Below are 22,764 nucleotides of genomic sequence, written 5' to 3' on the forward strand. Positions count from 1 at the left end.
TCCATATATACCGTATTAGTATAGTATATGTATATGTAGGTTGCTTTTACATGTATAGACGCACGCAGAGCGTAGTAGTAGATTTTATAGCAATGAATTCTACGTAAGCCGACAAAACAAGAATGAACACATTCTATTTCTTGTTCCTCCTCCAACCAACACCCCCACCTCCCTCTGCCCCCCAATCTATATATATATATATATCCAACTGTCCTTTAACCCCCCAAGGAAAAAAAACAGTATTGTTTCAAGAAAATATAATTGAGGCTGTAATCTTTAACTAATTGGAAGTTTTCTTGAGTTGGGGTTGAGCTCAATGAACCTTTAACTTGATGAATTTCCTACCAAGATGCTGGAGTTACAGTGAAACAAGTGAAAGTAGGGGAGGCGAAAGTTCAAGTTCCAATACCAATGGTGGATTTGGGAAAGATGGGTTGTTGTGGTTTCATGATATTGGAAAGTACGGAAGTGGGGAATTCTCAATGGCAATTGTGCAAGCCAATCAGGTTTTAGAGGATCAAAGTCAGATAGAGTCAGGTCCTTTTGGAACCTTTGTTGGAGTCTATGATGGTCATGGCGGCCCTGACACTGCTCGTTACGTTTGTGATCATTTATTTCAACATTTCCAAGGTTCATCTTCTCTTTGTTTTTCTTTTCTTAATGTGTGTTTTGCCAATTTTTGTCTGTTTTATTACTATTTAAAAATGTTAAATTTTCTAGTAGTTGATTAGGTCGATTGAAGTAGGGAAGGTCAATTAAGGCAGAGAATTTGGTTCAAGAATGCTTGCATTAGGGTAGGCTGTCTATATTCATCCCGTGGGTGCGGCCCTTCCCTGGACCCTGCATGAATGCGGGATGCTTTGTGCATCGGGTTATTAAGAAATGTTGCTTCAAGAATGAGGAAAGGCTAGGCCTTATAAGTCTAATTAGTTGAGGTTACAGGGCTGGAGGGAATCCTTTGAGTGGATTCTGCGTTAGCTCAAGTGTCGGTCTCTAACTAGAAAAGTAAATGCCTGAGCTTTAGTGAGAATGGCCTCCTTGCTTCTTTGCTCGAACCACTGACCTTTAAGTGAACCTATGGGACAAAAGGAAAGGCACCCCTTGGTTATATGATATTTTTGTATTATTCCTCTTTATTTAGGTCCATTTCATTCTACTACTAGATAAGCTGCATCACCGAATCTTGTAATTTCTGCTAGCAGTACCATTGTACAATTGAAAAAAATCACTCTTGAGAATCCTCATTACAGAAATTCTGTCTTTAGGTAGTACATCTTTTGCTGATGTAGTCTAGTTTGGGATTGAAGCAGTGTTACTTCTGTCGTTGGTTTTCATTTGTCGTTAAGACATTACTCTTTTAAAGTGTGCGTATTTCTCTACTGGTAGGAAATGTAACTATGTAAACATTTAACTCAAACAAATGCCCAATATATTTCACAAATGAAGAGTACTCATGGATGAAATTCAAATACTCACAGTTCAGAGGCAGAAAAAAGAAATTCCTTCCATCTACTTTGCTGATGTGATCCTGTGAAATATTGGAGAAGGGTGGTCCTTACCCTTCATTTGGCTGTTCGGCTCCATTAACATCTCTAACTCCCCAATCCCCAAAAACCAGAGGGCTCAAGTGCCCGTGGATGCTGCTATTGTTTTTGTAAAATCAGTCTGTCCCTTTGTCCTAAATATTTTAGATTTGGCCTTTAGAAAAAGAAAGCTCTATGTTGGTTTCATGGATTTTAGTCTTAACGCAGCAGCATCAGCTGAAGGAAATGGTGTTGTAACAGCGGAGACAATTCAAAGGGCTTTTCTTGAGACAGAGAGAGGGTTTACTTCTCTTGTTTCAGAAAATTGGAATTCTCGACCACAGATGGCGACAGTGGGGTCATGCTGCCTGGTTGGAGCTATATATCAGCAGACACTTTTTGTAGCAAATCTTGGTGACTCTCGTGTAGTCCTTGGAAAGAAGGTTGGAAACACTGGGGAAATTGCTGCTATACAGCTCTCAACGGAGCATAATGCCAACATTGAGTCTATTAGGTGGGAGCTAAAAGACTTGCATCCAAATGATCCACAAATCGTTGTTCTTAGACATGGCGTTTGGAGGGTAAAAGGAATAATTCAGGTAAAATCAACTATAAGAAGAGCTCTTTTATAAAATTATGAAAAAAACCTTCCAAGTTCTCCCCGTACCCCCCATATTCCTATATTTGGTCCGTGCATAGGATATGCATAGAAACTTTGACGTGTATCTGCAGCTTTAGTTATTTTCATACGGCAGAGTTTCCCCCAAGTTATATCTGAAACAAAAGACTTTGGTAAGAATGATGTTATTTGCTAGGGCCTATGGCCACTTACAGTATATAAATTTAAATTGAGCTTACCTCAACTTTTTGCTGGAGAACTACCATACTACGGATGCCCATATGGTGTAATAATGAACTAAAGTAATCGGAATTTTGTGTAGAAAAGTAAATTTTAACTTTCAATATGACTTCATACTTTATAGAAAAATTGATATGCCTCTCAAAATATCTACTGTTTCATGGATTTTATATTTTCATCAATAGGATAAAGAGGTTTTTGTTAGCTGAGAACATTATTAGTCTATGGTTGGTCTGTTTGTACCTGCATGTCATGCTTTCAAGTTGAAGTTCTTCTACAATTATTGCTTTTCATGGATACTAGAAGTCATTCTTGTAACTTACGTCAAAATCGGTCTCCTTAACTGACTGCAGGTGTCAAGATCCATTGGTGATGTTTACCTTAAACACACCAAGTATTGCAGGGAACCAATAAACGGAAAATTCAGAGTTTCTGAACCCATTAACATGCCTGTCCTGTTGGCTACTCCATCAATTTTAACACATCCTATACACCCAAATGACTCCTTCCTCATATTTGCTTCTGATGGTCTATGGGAGCACTTGAGCAATGAGAAGGCCGTTCAAATTGTTCAGAGTCATCCTCGTAAAGTAAGTTCTATGCACCATAATATCACACCTTTCCTGCATATTGAGTTCACATTTTAGGTTTAATACACTTCTCTCATGGGCAGGCTATGACTTCAAATACATGTTTACATTTGATGATATACATAATTGGTTTTTTCTTTTTTGATAATTCAAAAATTATATCTTCAGGCGTTACTCGTCTTCTAGGTTGTCAAGCCCTCTGGCATTTCCAATTAGAATTTCAGCAACTTGTAGATGACTTGCCTAATCTCTTTCCATTATTTCTACCCTGAATATTTTCCTTATTTCTCCTGTCATAATTTTTTGAAAAGTCTATCTCTTTAACACAAAAGATTCTTTCCTTTATATTCAGAGGGTGAGAGATACAGTCTTGTTCCCCTTCCGAGTTCTATTCTCCTTTTGATCTCTTTCAATTCTTGTAAGTATGGACAATGCCTCTTCGTGATCTTTGTTAAATGAAATGCCCAGACCTTCCAAATCTAGATTGATATGCATCTGCTGGGTGTATTTTATCCATATGGTGAAAGAAAAAGTAACAGAAGTGTATCAAGATATCATGCATATTTTAGAAGAGCATTATACCATTTGGATGATAATCAAATATAACTTTGATCTTGGGAGCACACCAGCAATGAAGCTACTCAAGCTTCGAGAACATAGTTGAAGCTCCATTGAGTTGCTAAGTAATTTCTGAGTAATCCTGTAAACTCAGTTAAGTTGTATTCGTATCATCTTTCTCTGCCATACCAAATGACAGAAGTCTTATCCTTTTTCTCTTTTACGGTTCACTTTATTTTTATGTAATTAGATTTTTTTATTATTCTTCTGTATTAGGCGAGGTTTTCTGCTTCTTAATGGATTTAAAGTTCTGTAAGTCTTATGGCTCGAGATTTCCCTCTGTGTGTGTGTAGACACATATTGCACATTTTGACTCTTCCAAAGAGATAGTTTAAACTCCTTGGCCCTATTGACATATTCTGGTATGCATTCTTGAATATGAAAAACACATCTTTTCACTGTTTCATGCTCATGATTTTCTTGCAAATACAGGGAAGTGCAAAGAGGCTTGTTAAAGCTGCTCTCCATGAAGCTGCCAAAAAGAGAGAGATGCGATATTCGGATCTTCGAAACATCGGCAAAAAGGTCCGGCGTCATTTTCATGACGATATAACTGTCATTATTTTATTCTTAAACTATGACCTCATATATAGAGGCGTTGTGCAAGATCCTCCACTTTCTATACGTAGTGCACTAGAACACTGATTGTTGAAGGAATCAAATTTTTTGAGGTTCTTGCACAACACCAAAATTTTCCTTGACATGCGGCTTCAGGAGCAGCTAGCATCAGTGAAGCAACTATGGTGTATAGGAGTGCTTTTTTCCTTTGAAAAGGCTTATAATTTGAATTGCTCAAACCTTGTGTAGATGGAGTTCAAGAATAATGCTAATTTAAAAGTTTTGGATGCAGTCAACCTCTATGTAATAGCCTTCTTTCATTATTAATTTATTTTGTATACCAGTTTTTGCTTCTGTATTCTGAAGTTTTTTGTTAATTTTTTTGTAACATCGTTGCAAGAAAAAGTTCGCCACAAGAGAATAATGGCACTTTTGTACTCGAAAGACGATTTTGCTGTGTTCTTATTATTTAATTGGCTGGTCCCCTGATTACAAGAAGAAAAACAGCTTATTTCCCTTTGAAGAGAACATTTATTTGACCAGTCGAATAATCTGCTAGACTTTTACCTCAGTATTATCTCCTCTTAGATTTTGTGTGTGTAGTTCTTTATTGCAGGAATCATATTCTTCACAGAACACAAGGAATATGGTGCCTTGGTTCCAAGAACTTGGAGAAATATTGGGGTCGCTTTCCCATCTTGCAAGCCGAGCTGCAGATTGATATTGAATATCACATTTTTATTCAATTCATTTTGAGCTTCATCAGCCTTCCTAAAAAAAAAAAGAAGGCAAAAAGAATGAAAAAACAACAAAGTCGTCTTTGACTATGTGTGCTCCTCTTTTGTTGCTTCTAGCTCCAGTATCTTATTATAGTGAACAGCCTCATCTAATTTTGTGTACAGCCATATTTCTTACTTTCCATTTGTTTAGCTAGGTGGTTTCCTGCCGAAAGCACAATCTGGAGATTGACAAGTAGGGGCGGATCTAGGAGTTAAAGAGTCCCTGGATCTGGAGTTCTTACTAGCTTGAGGAGCATCGCTCTTGAAACAGTAAGTTGAATTCTCTTAATATATACCAAATCTAATGGATTCTCTCTCTCTCTCTCTCTCTCTCACACACACACACACACACACACACACACACACATATAAGGTTGGAGCCAAAAGCAATCCAAATCCACTACATATATAATATATTCGCCCTGTTGGCATACATCCTTGCTTTTCCGCATGCAGTCTTTATTGTTCTCTTAATTTTCCTTTTTTTTCCCTTTTCCAATGTGGATGGCTAACAATAACAACGGTAAGTATTGAAAACAATGGCATAAAGTTCTCTTGGCTACCTATAGCCGAGCATTTCGAAAGGAAGGGGAAAAAGAAAGTAAAAAAGAAACAATGGAATCTTCAACAGAGACGCACTAGAATATGATTTGAAAAAGGACAATTTCTAACAAATACATTATACAAAATCTGTGGGATTGAGTGAAGATGAAAACTGAATATGCTATTTTCTATGTGCAACAGACTTACTAATCCAGTGCTTTACTTTACTAGCTGTGTGAAAAATTGAATGCAAATAATGCAAATCACTAAGAGATACTTTGCATGGGTCCTCTAACCAAGATTAACCAAAACCGTAAAAGCCAATGATGATACAGCAACCTTGACATCCTAGAACAAAACAATCTCTTCAAAGCCAAAACTCGGTGATGTAACAGCTACTTGCTCCAAAAGTAAAAAAACAGATCATGAAGACAGTAGTTTCACAAAAAAGGATCTGCAAGAACATGAATTCTTTGCTCAGTGAAGGAGATCCATCTTCTACAATTAGCCAACAGTAGGTAATCTAATATGTCTATGATAAGTTATTATTGAAAGCGAATACATATGATCTCTCTTCCAATAAAACAAAAGCGATAGAGGCAGCTACTTATGCAGCTGCAATTAAAAAAATTATGAGCGCAGGACATTTCTGAACTTCTGACATCTTCATCAGCCAAAACTAACAGGCTATGTAAGACTTAGTTTTAACAACTTAAGTTTGGATCTCACTAGACAAAAACTTTCAAGAGGTTAATTTACCAAGCCTAACAATCTGAAGAAGAATTTTATTACCATGCAATATGGAATGTAATGCAAAGTTACATCCAATTGCTTGGTAGATTCACAGGTTATGTTGTAAAGATGGGGAACTAACATAACAATAACAATGATGTAATTTCAATGAGCCAGGATTCTAAACAAAAATGGGTTCTTGTGAAGATGTTGGTAAAAGGAAAAGGCCCTTTCCTCAAGGGTATTTGTTACTGACAATAAAAGGAACCTCTCATGTTAGCTATAAGCCTATAACTGAACATTCTTGGTTCGGTAATGCTGCAGTTGATCAATTCAATATCTTCTAAGTTCTAACTGAGTATCTTAGTTAATGTTAAGCAGCATTTTCTTAAGGAGCTTTGTCACTGTCTGGTTTTCTTCTCTTGAGGGCTCTAATCTTCAAATTTAGTCCTATTGAGCTTCTGCTTCTTCTATAAGAAATACCAATAACTTTCCAGTTGAGCTTTTTTTCCTGTCCTGTTATGACAAAAGCTAACATGACATTGTGACTTGTAAGTTATAACTGAAATGACCATATGGTAAATGCCCAAGACAGACCACAACAAACACAATGGACGTATATAAAATCTCCCTGTTTTAAGATGATAACATCGTTAATCAAGAAAATTCAATTTTACCCAGAGTAACATGCATCTCCGAATATTATGTTCTTCCTTTTCCTTTTCTACTGTTTGAGTTACTTTCTTGTGTTTTTTTTCTTGTCATTGTTTAAGAGTGGAAAGAACAGACAGTAAAATCATCATCAGAAACCTCAAGGCTAACGTTCTCTGAGTTATTCTCACTACCATTAAGTCAAAATAGCATGTAAGTGATGAAAAAGTTGTAATAACACACTACTCTTGGAAGCAGTTACTTACATATTGACTTGGGAAGTTTATCACCACATAAACTTGTAGAGGCAATACCAATAGTCTCTGCTTTAATGTATCATAAGCTTTGCAATTCAAAGATTTTCCAGTATAGAATGAAGACTTGAAACCCGACGACGGAACAGCGGTTCTAGCCTGAAAGCTGGCACCCCAGTTTGCCACCTGTTTGTATCATATATTTCACTCCATGCCTGTACAATCTCATCAACCTTGAACCCTGGAATAGAAAAGGTGCAAGATTTTAAAGAAAATTACACAAGGAAAACATAAAAGAACCAATTAACAAAAATCTTATTCATATTTTACCTTCCATAGCAGTTTCATTGGAACAGTGGTTCTTTATCATGACTGCAATATCAGTTTGAGATGCTCCAGCTAGTTCAAACTTTTCAACTGCAACCTCTAGACATTCTTCCCAGGTTGGTAATCCTATCTTAAATTCCACGACAGAACGTTCATAGAGAATGGTTCCCCATAACAGGTAAATCTGAGACCTCATGTTTTCAGCTTGCTCTTTAGCTTCTCCAGCTGGTTTATCTTTAAGTATACCTTCCAAACCCCTTTTCTGCAACTGAGCTTTATATTCATCGTGTTTCGAGAGTCCATTTAGACACTGTTCTTCCATCTCTTCCCACATTTCGATCCCTCTTTCTATACTATCCTCAGCCTTGTTATAGAGCTCCAAGATCTCTGCACATGTCCCTGTCTCTAACTCTACTTTACTACCAATCAAATAGTACCAAGAGAGTTTTGCTTGTTCAAACTGCTGCTGACCGAGTGAAAGAAGGCTTTCGTAGAAATCTGGCTTGACTCTAAGAGCTTCTTCATATCTCATTTCTGCCATTTCATATTCTTTTTCTGCCCATTCATATGCAGATTTAACCTGTTCAGATACCGACTCCCCAGAACCTTCTTCTGTGAAAAACACTTCTTTTCTTGCTCTAGACATATGCACATTTCCCCAATTAAACAAAGACAAAGCTGCCATCTCTTGGAACTGAGCTGAAGCAATTTCAAAAAGCTCTTCTGCTTCTGCATTTGTAACAGTGTCCTCCATAGCTTCTGAATATAACTTCATTCCTGTATCGTGAAGATCCAGATATGAGTCACAATCCACTCCAACATGATTCTTGAATAGCGTAGCAAATTGGACAATCCAGTTCCCGGGGCATGTTGGCCCTTTATCCAGTTTCCTCTTTTCCTTCGTGACTATAGTTGATGTGCAAATACTGAGATTCACATCTTTTTCAACCCTCATTGCCTCATACATAGGTTCTTCATCAGGACTAACTTCTGTAATGTAGAGTCTTAAAGAACCCCGAGTATCAACGGATGATTCAGCCAACCTGAGCTCATCAGTAGTTGTGATAGTAACCAAGTCACCTTCTTGATCCCTATACTTGATAAGTGCACCCTTCAAGTTTGGAAATCGATCTTGAACTACGTCTCTCACAAGTTGAAAACTGCAACTAACTGGTAACTGTGCACATCTTATATCCTCCCCGAGAACCAACTTCACTGTTCTTGTCGCTGGTTTTTCTTCCTCAACGCTTCTCTTCTCCTCCACAACCACCTTGTCCTCTGTCTTCTCTTCTTCGACCCCATCAACCTTAGCTTCCTTAATCTCAACAGCTTTCTTTCTATCAAATTTATTGTTCTTTTTCTTTTTCATGTTATCCTTCACAACATCGGTAGATAGTGGAGGTGGCAATACTAATTTTTTATATTCAACATTAAGAAACTTTTCTTCTATTCCCCTTTTAACCTTATCTGCAATCTCCAATGCAGTCAAATTATTAGGTTCAATACTCAAAACATGGTTCACATCCCTTAAAGCTAAGTCAAGCCTATTCAATGATTCATAACACTTTGCTCTCTTCAACAAAGCTTTACTATATTTTGGAGCAACTTCAAGTGCCAAGTTACATTCATTTATAGCTTTTGGTAGTTCCCTAATACCCATTTGCATGTAGCAAGTAGCCATGTTGCTATGCAAATAGGCAACATCAATATGATTCCTAGGAAGTAATTTGATGGCTTTTTCATACTTCAACATAGCGCCCTCGTGATCGCGTTTCTGAAAGAGCTTGTTTCCTTCTTCCTTCAGTTCTTGAGACATCTTGATAAACACAGCTGTGTCCTCATCAAATGCTTTGGATTTATGCTCTGAAGCAGCTTTACTATGTTTCACATTTCCAGCATTTGATTTTGATTTTACATGACTTTTCTTTTTCCCTGAGGGCTTTCCCATGGTTGTGTACCCCTATAAGCTAATCTATACAGCAGCCTAAAATCAATGCTTCACAACTTTGATTTAGTCCTAAAAACCAGATAGAAAGGTGGAAAATGCTAATTATTCAACCAGAGAAAATGAATAAATAAGAAAATTAAAGCAATTATATAGAAAATTCATATAATTGATCTACAATCGATACAAGATTAAAAATGTAATTAAATTGATTGATAGACCCAAAAAAGGGAGAGAAGGGATGAGAATATATATGATGTTTGGAACAATGAGAAGAAAGTCCTAAACACTAAACAGAATCCTTAAAAACATTCAGAAGAAAAAATACTTCACTTTTTAGTTGTCTGTGGCCTGTTCCTTGTCTGATTCTAACACAAAAGGTGGCATCTATAGAAGAGAAAGGGAAATGTTGATAGAAAATGAAGGATTTCTTTTCTTTTCCCTTCCATATTTGCTGCCTTTTTGCGTTCACGTCATATTCGCTTTTAACAAGACGTGCCTGCATGATTTTGAACAAAGGCTGTGGACCCTCTGAATTTGATTTTATATTTGGTTTTAAATTAAACCAATTTACAAAAGTAATCGCCTTTTTCGATTTTATTTTAGAAGAAATTGATTTTAGAAATTATTGTGTATGCTTGTACATGGAAAAATAATAAACAAAAATTTATTAAACGTATATTTATGTTACTATATTCTAGAATTACCAGAAAGCCAATTGATTTACTATATAATCAGACGAAACGATAGATGCGACAGTAGGGCGAAGGTAGAGGGGTTATCCAGTCATAAGGTACAAACAGTTAAAAATAATAGTAGTAAATTCAGATAAAAAAGAATTATAGAGACCTAAATAAAAAAATAAAAAAAAGGGACCGAGATAAAATTTGTTAATCTGAAATCAAAATTGATTTTCAAACTATTTTTTAAAGATTACAATTTTTATGTCCAAACGCTTACTAAGTCTTGTTAATGGGTAGCGTGGTCTTTTCCGATCAGCGAAACTTATCCTGTCAAACCTAATAAAAAAGCATCTATGATTTTGTACTAAATTTCACTTACCATATTCGATAAAAACCTAGATCAATTGTTTTGTTTTGAGGAGAAATGGTGCCCGAAAACTAATACATTTTGTCTTTCCTCGAGGATATGTTAGTTTTGGGAGGTCTTTCTCTTTACTAAAGAATATGTATTAATTTCAATTGACTCAGAAAATAATATAAGAATAAATAATCAATTATTGGAGATTCGAGGTAAATGTGTGAAAATTCCATCTCATAAAGCCACTTATGGTTGGTGGTTAGACGAATTTATGGGGAAGGACAGTGACATTGAACGTGAAGCCTTTCTTGCTATATGGTTTTCGCTATTTGTATTCCTAAGATCCACCTACAGTAGCATTGTAAAAGAAGTTTTTCCCTTAGCAATTTATCTTGCTAGAGGCGACAAAATCTCGCACCTACTATTTATAGGAGTATAACATTCTCTGGTAAATATAGATCTCAATAGATGCTTTCAAGAAAAGCAAGAGCAAGCGAAATGTTGTTACCTTAGCAAGACAAATTGCAATGGGGAAACTTCTTTACAATTTATGTAACTTAGGCAGATTGTATTTATAGAAAAAAGAACGTAAGAAAAACTAAGTACGTTTTAACTTTTATATGAATTTACTTGGTGTATTACATTTAACAATGGGAGAAATTTAAAAATAGCCAGATTTACAACTGGTCGTTCAAAAATAGCCCAGTTCAAAAGTAATCGAAATTTAGTCACTTTTCATGTAAAGATAAATCTCAGCGAAAACACAGTTCAAAACCTGGAAAATATGCCAGTATATTATACTGGAGTTCCAGCATAAGTATGCTTGAACTCCAGCATATTATACTGGAGTTCCCGGATAAGTATGCTGGAACTCTAGCATAATATGATGGAGTTCCAGCATAAGTACACTAGAACTCCAGCATAATATACTGGAGTTCCAGCAAGTATAATTGTCCAGTATAATATACTGGAGTTTGGAGCACTGGTGCTCCAGTCTCCAGTATATTATACTGGAGTCAACAAAGTATACTGGTCCAGCATAATATGCTGGAGTTATACACAGGTGCACCGAACTCCAGTATATTATGCTGGACCGGTCTTTGTTGCAGCAAAATAGTGGCTATTTTTCATTGATTTCGTAAACGTTGGCTATTTTTGAATGACCAATCCGAAAACTGGCTATACTGTGCTATTTTTACGGAAAGAAAGGCATCATGTTCTATTTCACTACCTTCCTCATACATTCATCTAACTACCAACCATCAGTGAACATATGAGATGGAGTTTTCATTCATTTACTTCAAGCCTCCAATAATTAATTATTTATTCTTATTTGATCTTCTGAATTAAGAAAGTTAATACATATTCCCCTGGCAGAGAAAATTACCTCCCAAAATCATCATGTCCTCTAAGGTGATAGTTACTTCGCCTCAAGGAAAGAGATATGTATTTGTTTTTGGCACCATTTCTTTCCAAAAGCTAACAACTAATAAAGGTTTTTACGGATATGGTAAGTGAAACTTAGTGTTGAATCGTAGTTTCCAACTGCAAGAGGACCAGGAGCATTATACCAATGGATAAATAGGAAAAGAACTTGTGACGACCTGGCCAGTCGTCTTAAGAATTTACGCTCCGATCCCCTATTAACTGCTTTCCCCGTATTTATTTCTGCTATTTTGATTTACCGGGATGTTCGATTTGAGTTTCGGAGAGTTTTGGGACACTTAGTCCCTTAATGAGAGCTTAAGTTTTGGAAATTTGACCATAGTCGGAACAGAGTGAAGACGGCCTCGGAACGGAATTCTGATGGTTCCGTTAGCTCCGTTTGGTGATTTTGGGCTTAGGGGCGTGTTTGGATTGTGTTTTGGAGGTTCATAGCTAATTTAGGCTTGAAATGCCGAAAGTCGAATTTTGAAGTTTCCGGTTCGATAGTGAGATTTTGATCCGAGAGTCGGAATAGAATTCCGGAAGTTGGAGTAGCTCCGTAGTGTTGAACGTGACGTGAGTGCAAAATTTCAGGTCATTTGGACGAGGTTTGATAGATTTTGATAGAAAGCGTAAATTTAGAGTTTTGGAGTTCTTAGGCTTGAATCCGTGGTTGATTCATCGTTTCGATGTTGTTTTAGGTGTTCTAAGGATTGGTATAAGTTTGGATAGTGGTATATGACTTGTTCGTGCTTTTGGTTGAATTGTCGGGGGCCTCGGGATGATTTCGGGTGGTTAATGGGAAGTTTGGAGTTGAGAGTTTGCAGCTAAAGTTTCAAATCTGCTGTCATAACCGCACCTGCGGCTTGGGGACCGTAGGTGCGAGCCCGCAGAAGCGATAAGGGGAGCCGCAGATGCGGCCAAGAGGAAGATGGGCTGGATCCGCAGATGCGGGAGTTAGGCCGCACCTGCGAGGTCGTAGAAGCGGGATGCATGTCGCAGCGGAAATGTGGCCTTAAGTGAATTGTCACAGATGTGACCATGTCCTCGCAAAAGCGGGACCGTAGATGCGGTCCCAGAGCTGCACAAGCGGATTAGCTGGGCAGAAACATATAAATACTTGCCTTCGCGAAATTTAGCTATTTTTCACCTCTTTTCAAACGGGGAAGGAGCTTTGGAGAGCATTTTCAAGAGGGATTTTCAGAGGAGTTCATTGGGGTAAGGTCTTTGGTCCCTAAACTCGTTATTGGAATGATTTTTATCATTTTAAGCATGAAAAATTAAGGAAAAATCAGTGGTAAATTGAGGGTTAGGGCTTGACTAATTAGAGACCTTTGAGTGATGATTTGATGGACCATTTGAGTTTCGATTTTGGTACTTTTGGTATGACTGAACTCGTGAGAGTGTGAGGATTCTGGAAATGTAAATTTTACCCGATTCCGAGACATGGGCTCGAGGGGAGTTTTGGTTATTTTACCTAATTTCACGTATTAACTTAGAGTTGGTTTGTAGAATCAGTTACTTGAAGTGTTATTTACATTATGCAATTGAATTGAATAGATTTGGGCCATTTGGAGTCGAGTACTCATGGCAAGAACATGGTCTCGGGTTGATTTTGAGTCGGTTCGAGGTAAGTGGCTTGCCTAACCTTGAGTGGGGGACCTTCCCCATAGGATTTGGTATTATTGATAATTGAAATGCCTTGTACGTGAGGTGACGAGTGCGTACTTGTGCTAATGGTTGAAAATCCAATTTTCATTAAGTAATTACTAGTATGTTTCCCTTCATGTTTTTATTACTTGTACTATTAAGCCTGTTGTTAGCTTAGGAAAGCATGTCTAAGTGATTTAATTGCCTTATTTGCTCAAACTGCTTTACCAGAATTTTGTGCAGCATGCTAGGCTAGAATTACGTGTTTACCTTAATATGAAAATTGACATTTCTGAATATTTTTCCTGTTGTTGCTGTGTATTTACATTGGGACTACGGATGTGGGATTCCGGTAGCTATCCCTTCTCTATTTATATTTGGGACTACGGATGTGGGATTCCGGTAGATCCCCCTGCACAGTTATATGGAACTACGGGACTGCACCCGGTAGATTCCCCCAGTACTGGGTATTTACATTTGGGACTACGGAACGGGATTCCGGTAGATCCCCGCGCACTATGAGTTGGACTACGAGACAGTATCCTGGGAGATCCCCGATTGTTATTTTTGGTGCTGAGCCGTATTTCTTTCTGTGTTTACCTTGCCTCTGTAATAGCTGTTGCTGCCCTTTATATCTTGTGTTACTTTTACTACTATACTTATTTATACTGTTCTGTCCTACACTGTCGAACTTTATATTTATTTAACCTCAGTAGGGCCCTGACCTTCCTCGTCACTACCCGACTGAGGTTAGGCTTGGCATTTACTGAGTATCGCTGTGGTGTACTCATGCCCTTTCTGCGCATGTTTTTCATGTGCAGATCCAGGTACTTCGACCCAGTCCTATCACCCTTGAGGCTAGGCGACTGTTCCAGAGACTTTGAGGTATATCTGCCGCGTCCGCAGATCGATAAGTCCCTTTCTACTCTCCCTATTGTATTAGACCTTCTGTATTTCTTTTCTTGGTTAGATATTCTGGAGCTAGACACTGGTAGATATTCTAAGGCTTGTGGTTTCATGAGATTCTGGGTTTTGGAAAAATGTATTAGTTTTTGAGAGTTAATGTTATGTAGTCGAGCGACACTTTAAACACTGTTTTATTACACTATTTTTGTTTTAAATTGTTTATCTTCCGCAAATTTGGTTTATCTTTCGTATTTTAGGCTTACCTAGTTGTAGAGACTAGGTGCTGTCACGATGGTTCACGGAGGGCGAACCGGGGTCGTGACAAGTTGGTATCAGAGCTCTAGGTTCATAAGAGTCTTAAATCACAAGCCGGTTTATTAGAGTCTCGCGGATCGGTACTGAGTCGTCTGTACTTATCTGCAAGAGGCTATGTAACTGTTAGGAAAATTCCACTTCATTTGATTTCCTTGTCGTGCGAGATTTGATGTCACAATTCTAAACTTCTGTCTTCTATTCTCTCACAGATGGTGAGGACACGTGCTACCCGAGATGATCAGGCACCCGCGCCCCCTATTGCAGCCGTCAGAGGCCGGGGCCGGGGGAGAGGCCGAGGACGCGCATGTGGTGCAGCCAAAACACCTATGCGAGCTGCCATCGAGGTACCATCAGCAGTTCCAGCCGGATTCCAGGCACCTGATACGCTTACTGCTACTACTACTCCAACACTTCAGGAGACTCTGGCACAGTTCATGAGCATGTACACCACTTTGGCTCAGGCAGGGTTGCTTCCCCTTGCTGCAGATACATCTCAGGTCGGGGGAGGAGCACAGACTCCCGCAACCCGCACTACTGAGCAACGAGTGCATGTTGAGCAGGTCCCTGAGATTATTCCTTTATAGCCTGCAGTCCGACATCAACCCGAGGATAGGGCAGTGGTTTCCGAGGATGAGTAGCTGAGGCTTTAAAGGTTCAAGAAGTACAAGTTTCCTGTATTAAGTGGTTTAGCATCGGATGATGCTCTGGGATTTCTATATGAGTGTTACCGCATTCTCCGTACCATGGGTATATCAGGGTCGAGCAGGGTTTCCTTCACTACTTTCTAGCTTCGAGGAGCCGCCTATGAGTGGTGACGCACCTATGAGTTAGACAGTTCGGATGAGGCTGCTTCACTGACTTGGACTCAGTTTTCAGATCTGTTCTTGAGAGAGTATGTTCCTTAGAGCCTCAGAGACGAATGACGCGCAGAGTTTGAGTATTTGCGCCAGGGTGCTATGACTGTCTCAGAGTATGCTGTCTGTTACACTAGTTTGGCTAGACATGCACTAGCCTTGGTTTCTACTGTTCGCGAGAGGGTTCGCCAGTTTATTGAGGGCCTTATTCCCAACATCAGGTCTGGCAAGGCTTGTGAGTTGGAGATGGATATTTTTTATCAGTAGGTGGTGAGCATTGCTAGGAGGATTGAGGGTATGCATGCAAGGGAGAGAGAGGAGAGGGAGGCCAAGAGGTCTCGAGAGTCGGGCCATTATTCTAGTGCCCGTGCCCCAACTGCAGGTCGTCATGGTAGGGGTTATATGAGTCGCCCTGGTCGTTCAGCTCTTCCAGTAGCCAGTGGTATTCCAGCTCCTCCTAGGCCTCAGGAGCCTTATTATGCACCTCCGGTGTCTAGCGCGTCTCCTGCATGAGGTGATTTTAGAGGTCAGTCCAGCAGACCTTGCCCGATCCAGTCACAGCCGCCACATCTTCCCAGAGCTTGTTTTGGGTGTGGTAACATACGCCATATGGTGAGAGATTGCCCCAGACTTGGGAGGGGTGCACCTCCGCAGACTTCTCAGCCACAGCGTGCCTCGCAGAGCTCTCGGGCTATGGTTACAGCTCCAGTTGCTACCCCACCTGCTCAGCCAACTAGAGGTGGAGGTCGGGGAGGTAGAGGTCGCCCTAGAGGGGGAGGCCAGGCCCGATACTATGCCCTTCCTGCCCGTACCGAGGCTGTTGCCTCCAATTCTGTCATCACAGGTATTATACTGGTTTGTCACAGAGATGCATCGGTTCTATTCGATCTAGGCTCCACTTATTCTTATGTATCTTCTTATTTTGCTCCATATTTGGGTGTATCTCGGAATTCTTTGAGTTCCCCTATTTATGTTTCTACTCATGTGGGAGATTCTCTTGTTGTGGATCGCATTTATCGGTCGTGTTTGGTTGCTCTTAGTGGTTTTGAGACCAGAGCCGATTTATTGTTGCTCAGCATAGTAGATTTTGATATTATCTTGGGCATGGACTGGTTGTTGCCCCACTATGCTATTCTTTATTGTCACGCCAAAACCATGACGCTGGCTATGCTAGGTGTACTACGTGTTGAGTGGAGGGGTACTTTAGATCACACTCCTAGTAGAGTTATTTCTTTTCTTAAAGATCAGCGTATGGTTGAGAAGGGGTGTGACGCGTATTTAGCTTATGTGAGAGATGCCAGTATTGATACCCATTCAGTTGATTCAGTCCCAGTAGTACAGGATTTTCCCAATGTGTTTCCAGCTGATCTTTCGGGCATGCCGCCTGATAGAGATATTGATTTTGACATAGATGTATTGCCGGGCACTCAGCCCATTTCTATTCCTTCGTATCGTATGGCTCCTCCCGAGTTGAAGGATCAGTTACAGGAATTGTTTGATAAGGGTTTTATTCGGTCCAGTGTATCACCTTGCGGTGCTCCTGTCTTGTTTGTGAAGAAAAAAGATGGTTTTATGCATATGTGTATCGATTATCGCCAGTTGAACAAGGTTACAGTGAAGAACCGTTATCCTTTTCCTCGTATTGATGATGTGTTTGACCAGCTTCAGGGCACACATGTGTTTTCTAAGATTGACTTGCGCTTAGCTTACCATCAGTTGAAGATTCGGGAGCCAGATATCCCGAAGACTGCTTTCAGGACTCAGTATGGTTATTCCGAGTTCCTTATTATGTTATTTGGGCTGACCAATGCACTAGCCACCTTTATGCACTTGATGCACAGTGTGTTCCGGCCGTATCTTGACTCACTCGTCATTGTCTTTATTGATGATATTCTGGTGTATTCCCAGAGTTGGGAAGATCATGAGCAGCACCTGAGGACCGTGCTTCAGACTCTGTGAGAGAAGAAGTTATACGCTAAGTTCTCGAAATGTAAGTTTTGGTTGGATTCTGTGGCATTCTTAAGCCACGTGGTATCGAGTGAGGGTATTTAGGTGGATCCGAAGAAAGTAGAGGCCGTGCAGATTTGGCACAATCTATCCTCAGCTACCGAGATCCGCAGTTTACTTGGCTTGGCGGGTTACTACCATCATTTTGTTGAGGGGTTTTCATCGATTGCAGCCCCTATGACCAGACTGACCCAGAAGGGAGCTCTGTTCCAGTGAACGGGGGAGTGTGAGGCGAGCTTTCAGAAGCTCAAGACAGCTTTGTCTACAATCCCAATTTTGATATTGCTACATGTTTGGGGTCTTACACTGTCTATTGTGATGCCTCGAGGATTGGCCTTAGAGCGGTTTTGATAAGGACGGTAGGGTGATTGCCTACGCATCCAGACAGTTGAAGGTACATGAGAAGAACTACCCTATTCATGATCTTGAGCTAGCTGCCATTGTTCACGCCCTGACGATCTGGTGTCATTATTTGTACGGAGTTCCTTGTGAGATTTATACTGATAATCGGAGTTTGCAGCACCTGTTCAAGCAAAAGGATCTAAATTTGCGCCAGAGGAGATGGTTAGAGTTGTTGAAGGACTATGATATCACTATTTTGTATCACCCGGGTAAGGCCAATGTGGTGGCCAATGCCTTGAGTCGCCGGGCAGAGAGTTTTGGGAGTTTGGCTTATTTACCAGCATTGGACAGGCCTATGACGATGGATGTTCAGGCCTTAGCCAGCCAGTTTGTGAGATTGGATCTTTCGGAGCCCAGTCGGGTTCTAGCTTGCGTGGTTTCTTGGTTTTCCTTATTTGATCGTATCAGGGAGCGTCAGTATGATGACCCTCATTTGCTTGTCCTCAAGGACAAGGTTCAGCATGGTGATGCCAGAGATGTGACAATTGGTGATGACGGGGTATTGAGGATGTAGGGTCGGATTTGTGTACCCAATATTGATGGACTTCGAGAGTTGATTCTGGAGGAGGCTCATAGCTCGCGGTATTCCATTCATTCGGATGCCGCGAAGATGTATCAGGATTTGAGACAACACTACTGATAGAGGCAAATGAAGAAAGATATAGTTGGATTTGTAGCTCGGTGCCTCAACTGTCAGCAGGTAAAGTATGAGCACCAGAGACCGGGTGGGTTGCTTCAGCAGATAGAGATTCTGGAGTGGAAGTGGGAGCAGATCACCATGGACTTTGTAGTTTGGCTCCCACGGACTTTGAGAAAGTTTGATGCTATTTTGGTGATTGTGGATCGGCTAACCAAGTCCGCGCACTTCATTCCTGTATGTACTACCTATTCTTTAGAGCGTCTAGAGGAGATTTATATCCGGGAGATTGTTCGTCTGCATGGTATTTTTGTTTCCATCATTTCAGATAGAGGTACCCAGTTCATATCACGGTTCTGGAGGGCCATTCAACATGAGTTGGGTACTCGGGCGGAGTTGAGTACAACATTTCATCTTTAGAAGGATGGACAGCCCGAGCGCACTATTCAGATTCTTGAGGATATGCTCCGTGCGTGTGTGATTGAGTTTAGAGGGTCTTGGGATTAGTTCTTGCCATTGGCGGAGTTTGCTTACAACAATAGCTATCAGTCCAACATTCAGATGGCACCGTATGAGGCTTTACATGGTAGGCGGTGTAGATCCCCGGTTGGTTGGTTTGAGCTGGGTAAGGCTAGATTTTTGGGCACAGACTTGGTTCATGATTCTTTGGAGAAGGTTAAGGTGATTCAGGATAGACTCCGTACAACCTAGTCCAGACAGAAGAGTTATGCGGACTGGAAGGTTCGTGGTGTTTCCTATATGGTCGGAGAGCGGGTTCTGCTTCGGGTTTCGCCTATGAAGGGTGTTATGAGATTTGGGAAGAAGGGGAAGTTGAGTCCGAGGTTTATTGGCCCTTTTGAGATATTGAGGCATGTTGGGGAGGTTGCTTATGAGCTTGCCTTACCTCCCTGCTTGGTAGGAGTTCATTCAGTATTTCATGTTTCGATGCTCCGGAGGTATCACGGTGATCCGTCGCACGTGTTGGATTTCAGTTCAGTCCAGTTGGACAATGATCTATCTTATGTTGAGGAGCCAGTGGCGATATTAGACAGGCATGTTCGAAAGCTGAGGTCAAAGAATAATGCATCAGTAAAGGCTCAGTGGCGGGGTCAGCCAGTTGATGAGGCGACCTGGGAGACCGAGCAGGATATGCGCAGCCATTACCCTTATCTTTTCACTACTTCAGGCATATCTCTATGCACGTTCGAGGACGAATGAATGTTTAAGTGTAGGAGGATGTGACGACCCGGCCGGTCGTCTTAAGAATTTACGCCCCGATCCCCTATTAACTGATTTCCCCGTATTTATTTCTGCTATTTTGATTTGCCGAGATGTTCAGTTTTGAGTTTCGGAGAGTTTTGGGACACTTAGTACCTTAATGAGAGCTTAAGTTTTGAAAATTTGACCGTAGTCGGAATAGAGCAGAGACGGCCTCGGAACGGAATTCCAATGGTTCGGTTAGCTCCGTTGGGTGATTTTGGGCTTAGGGGCATATTCGGATTGTGTTTTGGAGGTCCGTAGCTAATTTATGCTTGAAATGCCGAAAGTTGAATTTTGAAGTTTCCGGTTCGATAGTGAGATTTTGATCCGAGGGTCGGAATGGAATTCCGGGAGTTGGAGTAGCTCCGTAGTGTTGAACGTGACGTGTGTACAAAATTTCAGGTCATTCGGACGAGGTTTGATAGACTTTTTGATCGAAAGCGTAAATTTAGAGTTTTAGAGTTCTTAGGCTTGAATCCGTGGTTGATTCGTTGTTTCGATGTTGTTTTAGGTTTTCTAAGGATTGGTATAAGTTTGGATTGTGGTATATGACTTGTTCGTGATTTTGGTTGAGGTTCCGGGGCCTCGGGATGATTTCGGGTAGTTAACGGGAAGTTTGAAGTTGAGAGTTTGCAGCTGAAGTTTCAAATCTGCTGTCATAACCGCACCTGCGGCTTGAGGATCGCAGGTGCGAGCTCGCAGAACCGATAAGGGGAGCCACAGATGTGGCCAAGAGGAAGATGGGATGGATCCGCAGATGCGGAAGTTAGGCCACACCTGCGAGGTCGCAGAAGCGGAAATGTGGCCTTAAGTGAATTGTCGCAGTTGCAACGATGTCCTCGCAGAAGCAGGACCGCATAGAGCCATAGAAACGGATTAGCTGGGTAGAAACATATAAATACTTGCCTTCGCGAAATTTAGCTATTTTTTCATCTCTTTTCAAACGGGAAGGAGCTTTGGGGAGCATTTTCAAGAGGGATTTTCAGAGGAGTTCATTGGGGTAAGGTCTTTGGTCCCTAAACTCGTTATTGGAATGATTTTTATCATTTTAAGCATGAAAAATTAAGGAAAAATCAATGGTAAATTGGGGGATAGGGCTTGACTAATTAGAGACCTTTGAGTGATGATTTGAGGGACCATTTGAGGTCCAATTTTGGTACTTTTCATATGACTGAACTCGTGAGAGTGTGAGGATTCTGGAAATGTAAATTTCACCCGATTCTGAGACATGGGCCCGAGGGGCGTTTTGGTTATTTTACCTAATTTTACGTATTAGCTTAGACTTTCTTTGTAGAATCAGTTACTTGAAGTGTTATTTACATTATGCAATTGAATTGAATAGATTTGGGTTATTTGGAGTCGAGTACTCGTGGCAAGAACGTGGTCTCGGGTTGATTTTGAGCCGGTTCGAAGCAAGTGGCCTGCCTAACCTTGAGTGGGGGACCTTCCCCTTAGGATTTGGTATTATTGATAATTGAAATGCCATGTACGTGAGGTGACTTGTGCGTACTTGTGCTAATTGTTGGAAATCCGATTTTCATTAAGTAATTACTAGTATGTTTCCTTTCCTGTTTTTATTACTTGCACTATTAAGCCCGTTGTTTGCTTAGGAAAGCATATCTAAGTGATTTAATTGCCTTATTTGCTCAAACTGCTTTACCTGAATTCTGTGCAGCATGCTAGGCTAGAATTACGTGTTTGCCTTAATATGAAAATTGACATTTCTGAATATTTTTCCTGTTGCTACTGTGTATTTACATTGGGACTACGAATGTGGGATTCCGGTTGCTCTCCCTTGTCTGTTTATATTTGGGACTACGGATGTGTGATTCCGGTAGATCCCCATGTACAGTTATATGGAACTATGGGACTGCACCCGGTAGATTTCCCCAGTACTGGGTATTTATATTTGGGACTACAACATGGAATTCCGGTATATCCCCGCGCCCTATGTGTTGGACTACGGGACGGTATCCCGAGAGGTCCATTGGATATGTATATTTGGGACTACAGGACGGTATCCTGGGAGATCCCCGATTGTTATTTTTGGTGCTGAGCTGTATTTCTTTCTGTGTTTACCTTGCCTATGTAATAGTTATTGCTGCCCTTTATATCTTGTGTTACTTTTACTGCTGTACTTATTTATACTGTTCTGTCCTATACTGTCGAACTTTATATTTTATTTAACCTTAGTAGGGCCCTGGCCTTCTTCGTCACTACCCGATCGAGGTTAGGCTTGGCACTTACTAAGTACCGCTGTGGTGTACTCATGCCCTTTCTGCACATGTTTTTCATGTGCTGATCCAGGTGCTTCGACCCAGTCCTATCACCCTTGAGGCGAGACGACTATTCTAGAGACTTCGAGGTATATCTGCCGCGTCCGCAGACTGAGGAGTCCCTTTCTACTCTCCCTATTGTATTAGCCCTTCTATATTTCTTTTCTTGGTTAGATATTATGGAGTTACACACTGGTAGATATTTCAAGGCTTGTGGTTTCATGAGATTCCAGGTTTTGGAAGAATGTATTAGTTTTTGAGAGTTAATGTTGTGTATGCCGAGCAGCACTTTAAACGCTGTTTTATTACACTATTTCTGTTTTAAATTGTTTATCTTTCGCAAATTTGGTTTATCTTTCGTATTTTAGGCTTACCTAGTTGTAGAGATTATGTGCCGTCACGATGGTTCACGGAGAGCGAACCGGGATCGTGACAGAACTGGAGGAAGAAGTGTATGAGAAACTCAAAAAGATATAGAAGATGATCTTGCAGGAGAAGGATGAGAATGTATTTTGAATAGGAACTAAGTTGATAGTATGAGAAAGAATGGAGAAGGCACAATTTATACAGTTACACGTGATGTTTGTTTGACCGTAATAAGTAATGTAATCC

General features: G+C 40.4%; 2 protein-coding genes across 14 annotated transcripts; one reads left to right on the plus strand and one right to left on the minus strand.

Annotated features, from left to right (window-relative positions):
• Positions 1-117: 117 nt before the first annotated feature.
• On the plus strand, positions 118-22,375 carry LOC104239264 (probable protein phosphatase 2C 42). Of its 9 annotated transcripts, XR_011400304.1 has the most exons (7): positions 121-630; positions 1,752-2,122; positions 2,736-2,972; positions 4,023-4,115; positions 5,083-5,197; positions 14,317-14,380; positions 14,926-14,944. XR_011400304.1 is itself a non-coding variant. In XM_009793851.2 (5 exons), exons 1-5 carry the CDS (start codon positions 333-335, stop codon positions 4,902-4,904), a joined length of 1,149 nt encoding a protein of 382 aa, XP_009792153.1. In that variant the 5' UTR covers positions 118-332. The 9 variants fall into 9 exon arrangements, 5 of the variants coding, with proteins under 5 accessions (XP_009792153.1, XP_009792152.1, XP_070003739.1 ...); XR_011400305.1 differs by lacking the exons at positions 14,317-14,380; positions 14,926-14,944 and adding an exon at positions 22,184-22,375; XR_011400306.1 differs by lacking the exon at positions 14,926-14,944 and having other exon boundaries at positions 5,079-5,197; positions 14,317-14,529.
• On the minus strand, positions 2,922-9,923 carry LOC104239266 (protein PHOX1-like). Of its 5 annotated transcripts, XM_009793857.2 has the most exons (4): positions 9,713-9,923; positions 7,438-9,451; positions 7,120-7,348; positions 5,544-5,924 (listed from the first exon to the last, which is right to left on the minus strand). In XM_009793857.2, exons 2-3 carry the CDS (start codon positions 9,380-9,382, stop codon positions 7,206-7,208), a joined length of 2,088 nt encoding a protein of 695 aa, XP_009792159.1. In that variant the 5' UTR covers positions 9,383-9,451; positions 9,713-9,923; the 3' UTR covers positions 5,544-5,924; positions 7,120-7,205. The 5 variants fall into 5 exon arrangements, with proteins under 5 accessions (XP_070003738.1, XP_009792161.1, XP_009792159.1 ...); XM_070147637.1 differs by lacking the exon at positions 5,544-5,924 and adding an exon at positions 2,922-3,005 and having other exon boundaries at positions 7,438-9,923; XM_009793859.2 differs by lacking the exon at positions 5,544-5,924 and adding an exon at positions 4,830-4,919 and having other exon boundaries at positions 7,438-9,923.
• Positions 22,376-22,764: the final 389 nt, after the last annotated feature.

Source organism: Nicotiana sylvestris, chromosome 6, assembly GCF_000393655.2.
Source record: "Nicotiana sylvestris chromosome 6, ASM39365v2, whole genome shotgun sequence".
NCBI classification, from domain to species: Eukaryota; Viridiplantae; Streptophyta; class Magnoliopsida; order Solanales; family Solanaceae; genus Nicotiana; species Nicotiana sylvestris.

Coding starts and splice junctions, on each gene's coding strand:
- LOC104239264 (XM_009793850.2), top strand. CDS start 333: ATGAATTTCCTACCAAGATGCTGGAGTTACAGTGAAACAAGTGAAAGT. Junction 631..1,751: donor TTTATTTCAACATTTCCAAG/GTTCATCTTCTC, acceptor GTCTTAACGCAG/CAGCATCAGCTGAAGGAAAT. Junction 4,116..4,751: donor TTCGAAACATCGGCAAAAAG/GTCCGGCGTCAT, acceptor TTGTGTGTGTAG/TTCTTTATTGCAGGAATCAT.
- LOC104239266 (XM_070147637.1), bottom strand. CDS start 9,382: ATGGGAAAGCCCTCAGGGAAAAAGAAAAGTCATGTAAAATCAAAATCA. Junction 7,349..7,437: donor CAATGAAACTGCTATGGAAG/GTAAAATATGAA, acceptor TTTCTATTCCAG/GGTTCAAGGTTGATGAGATT.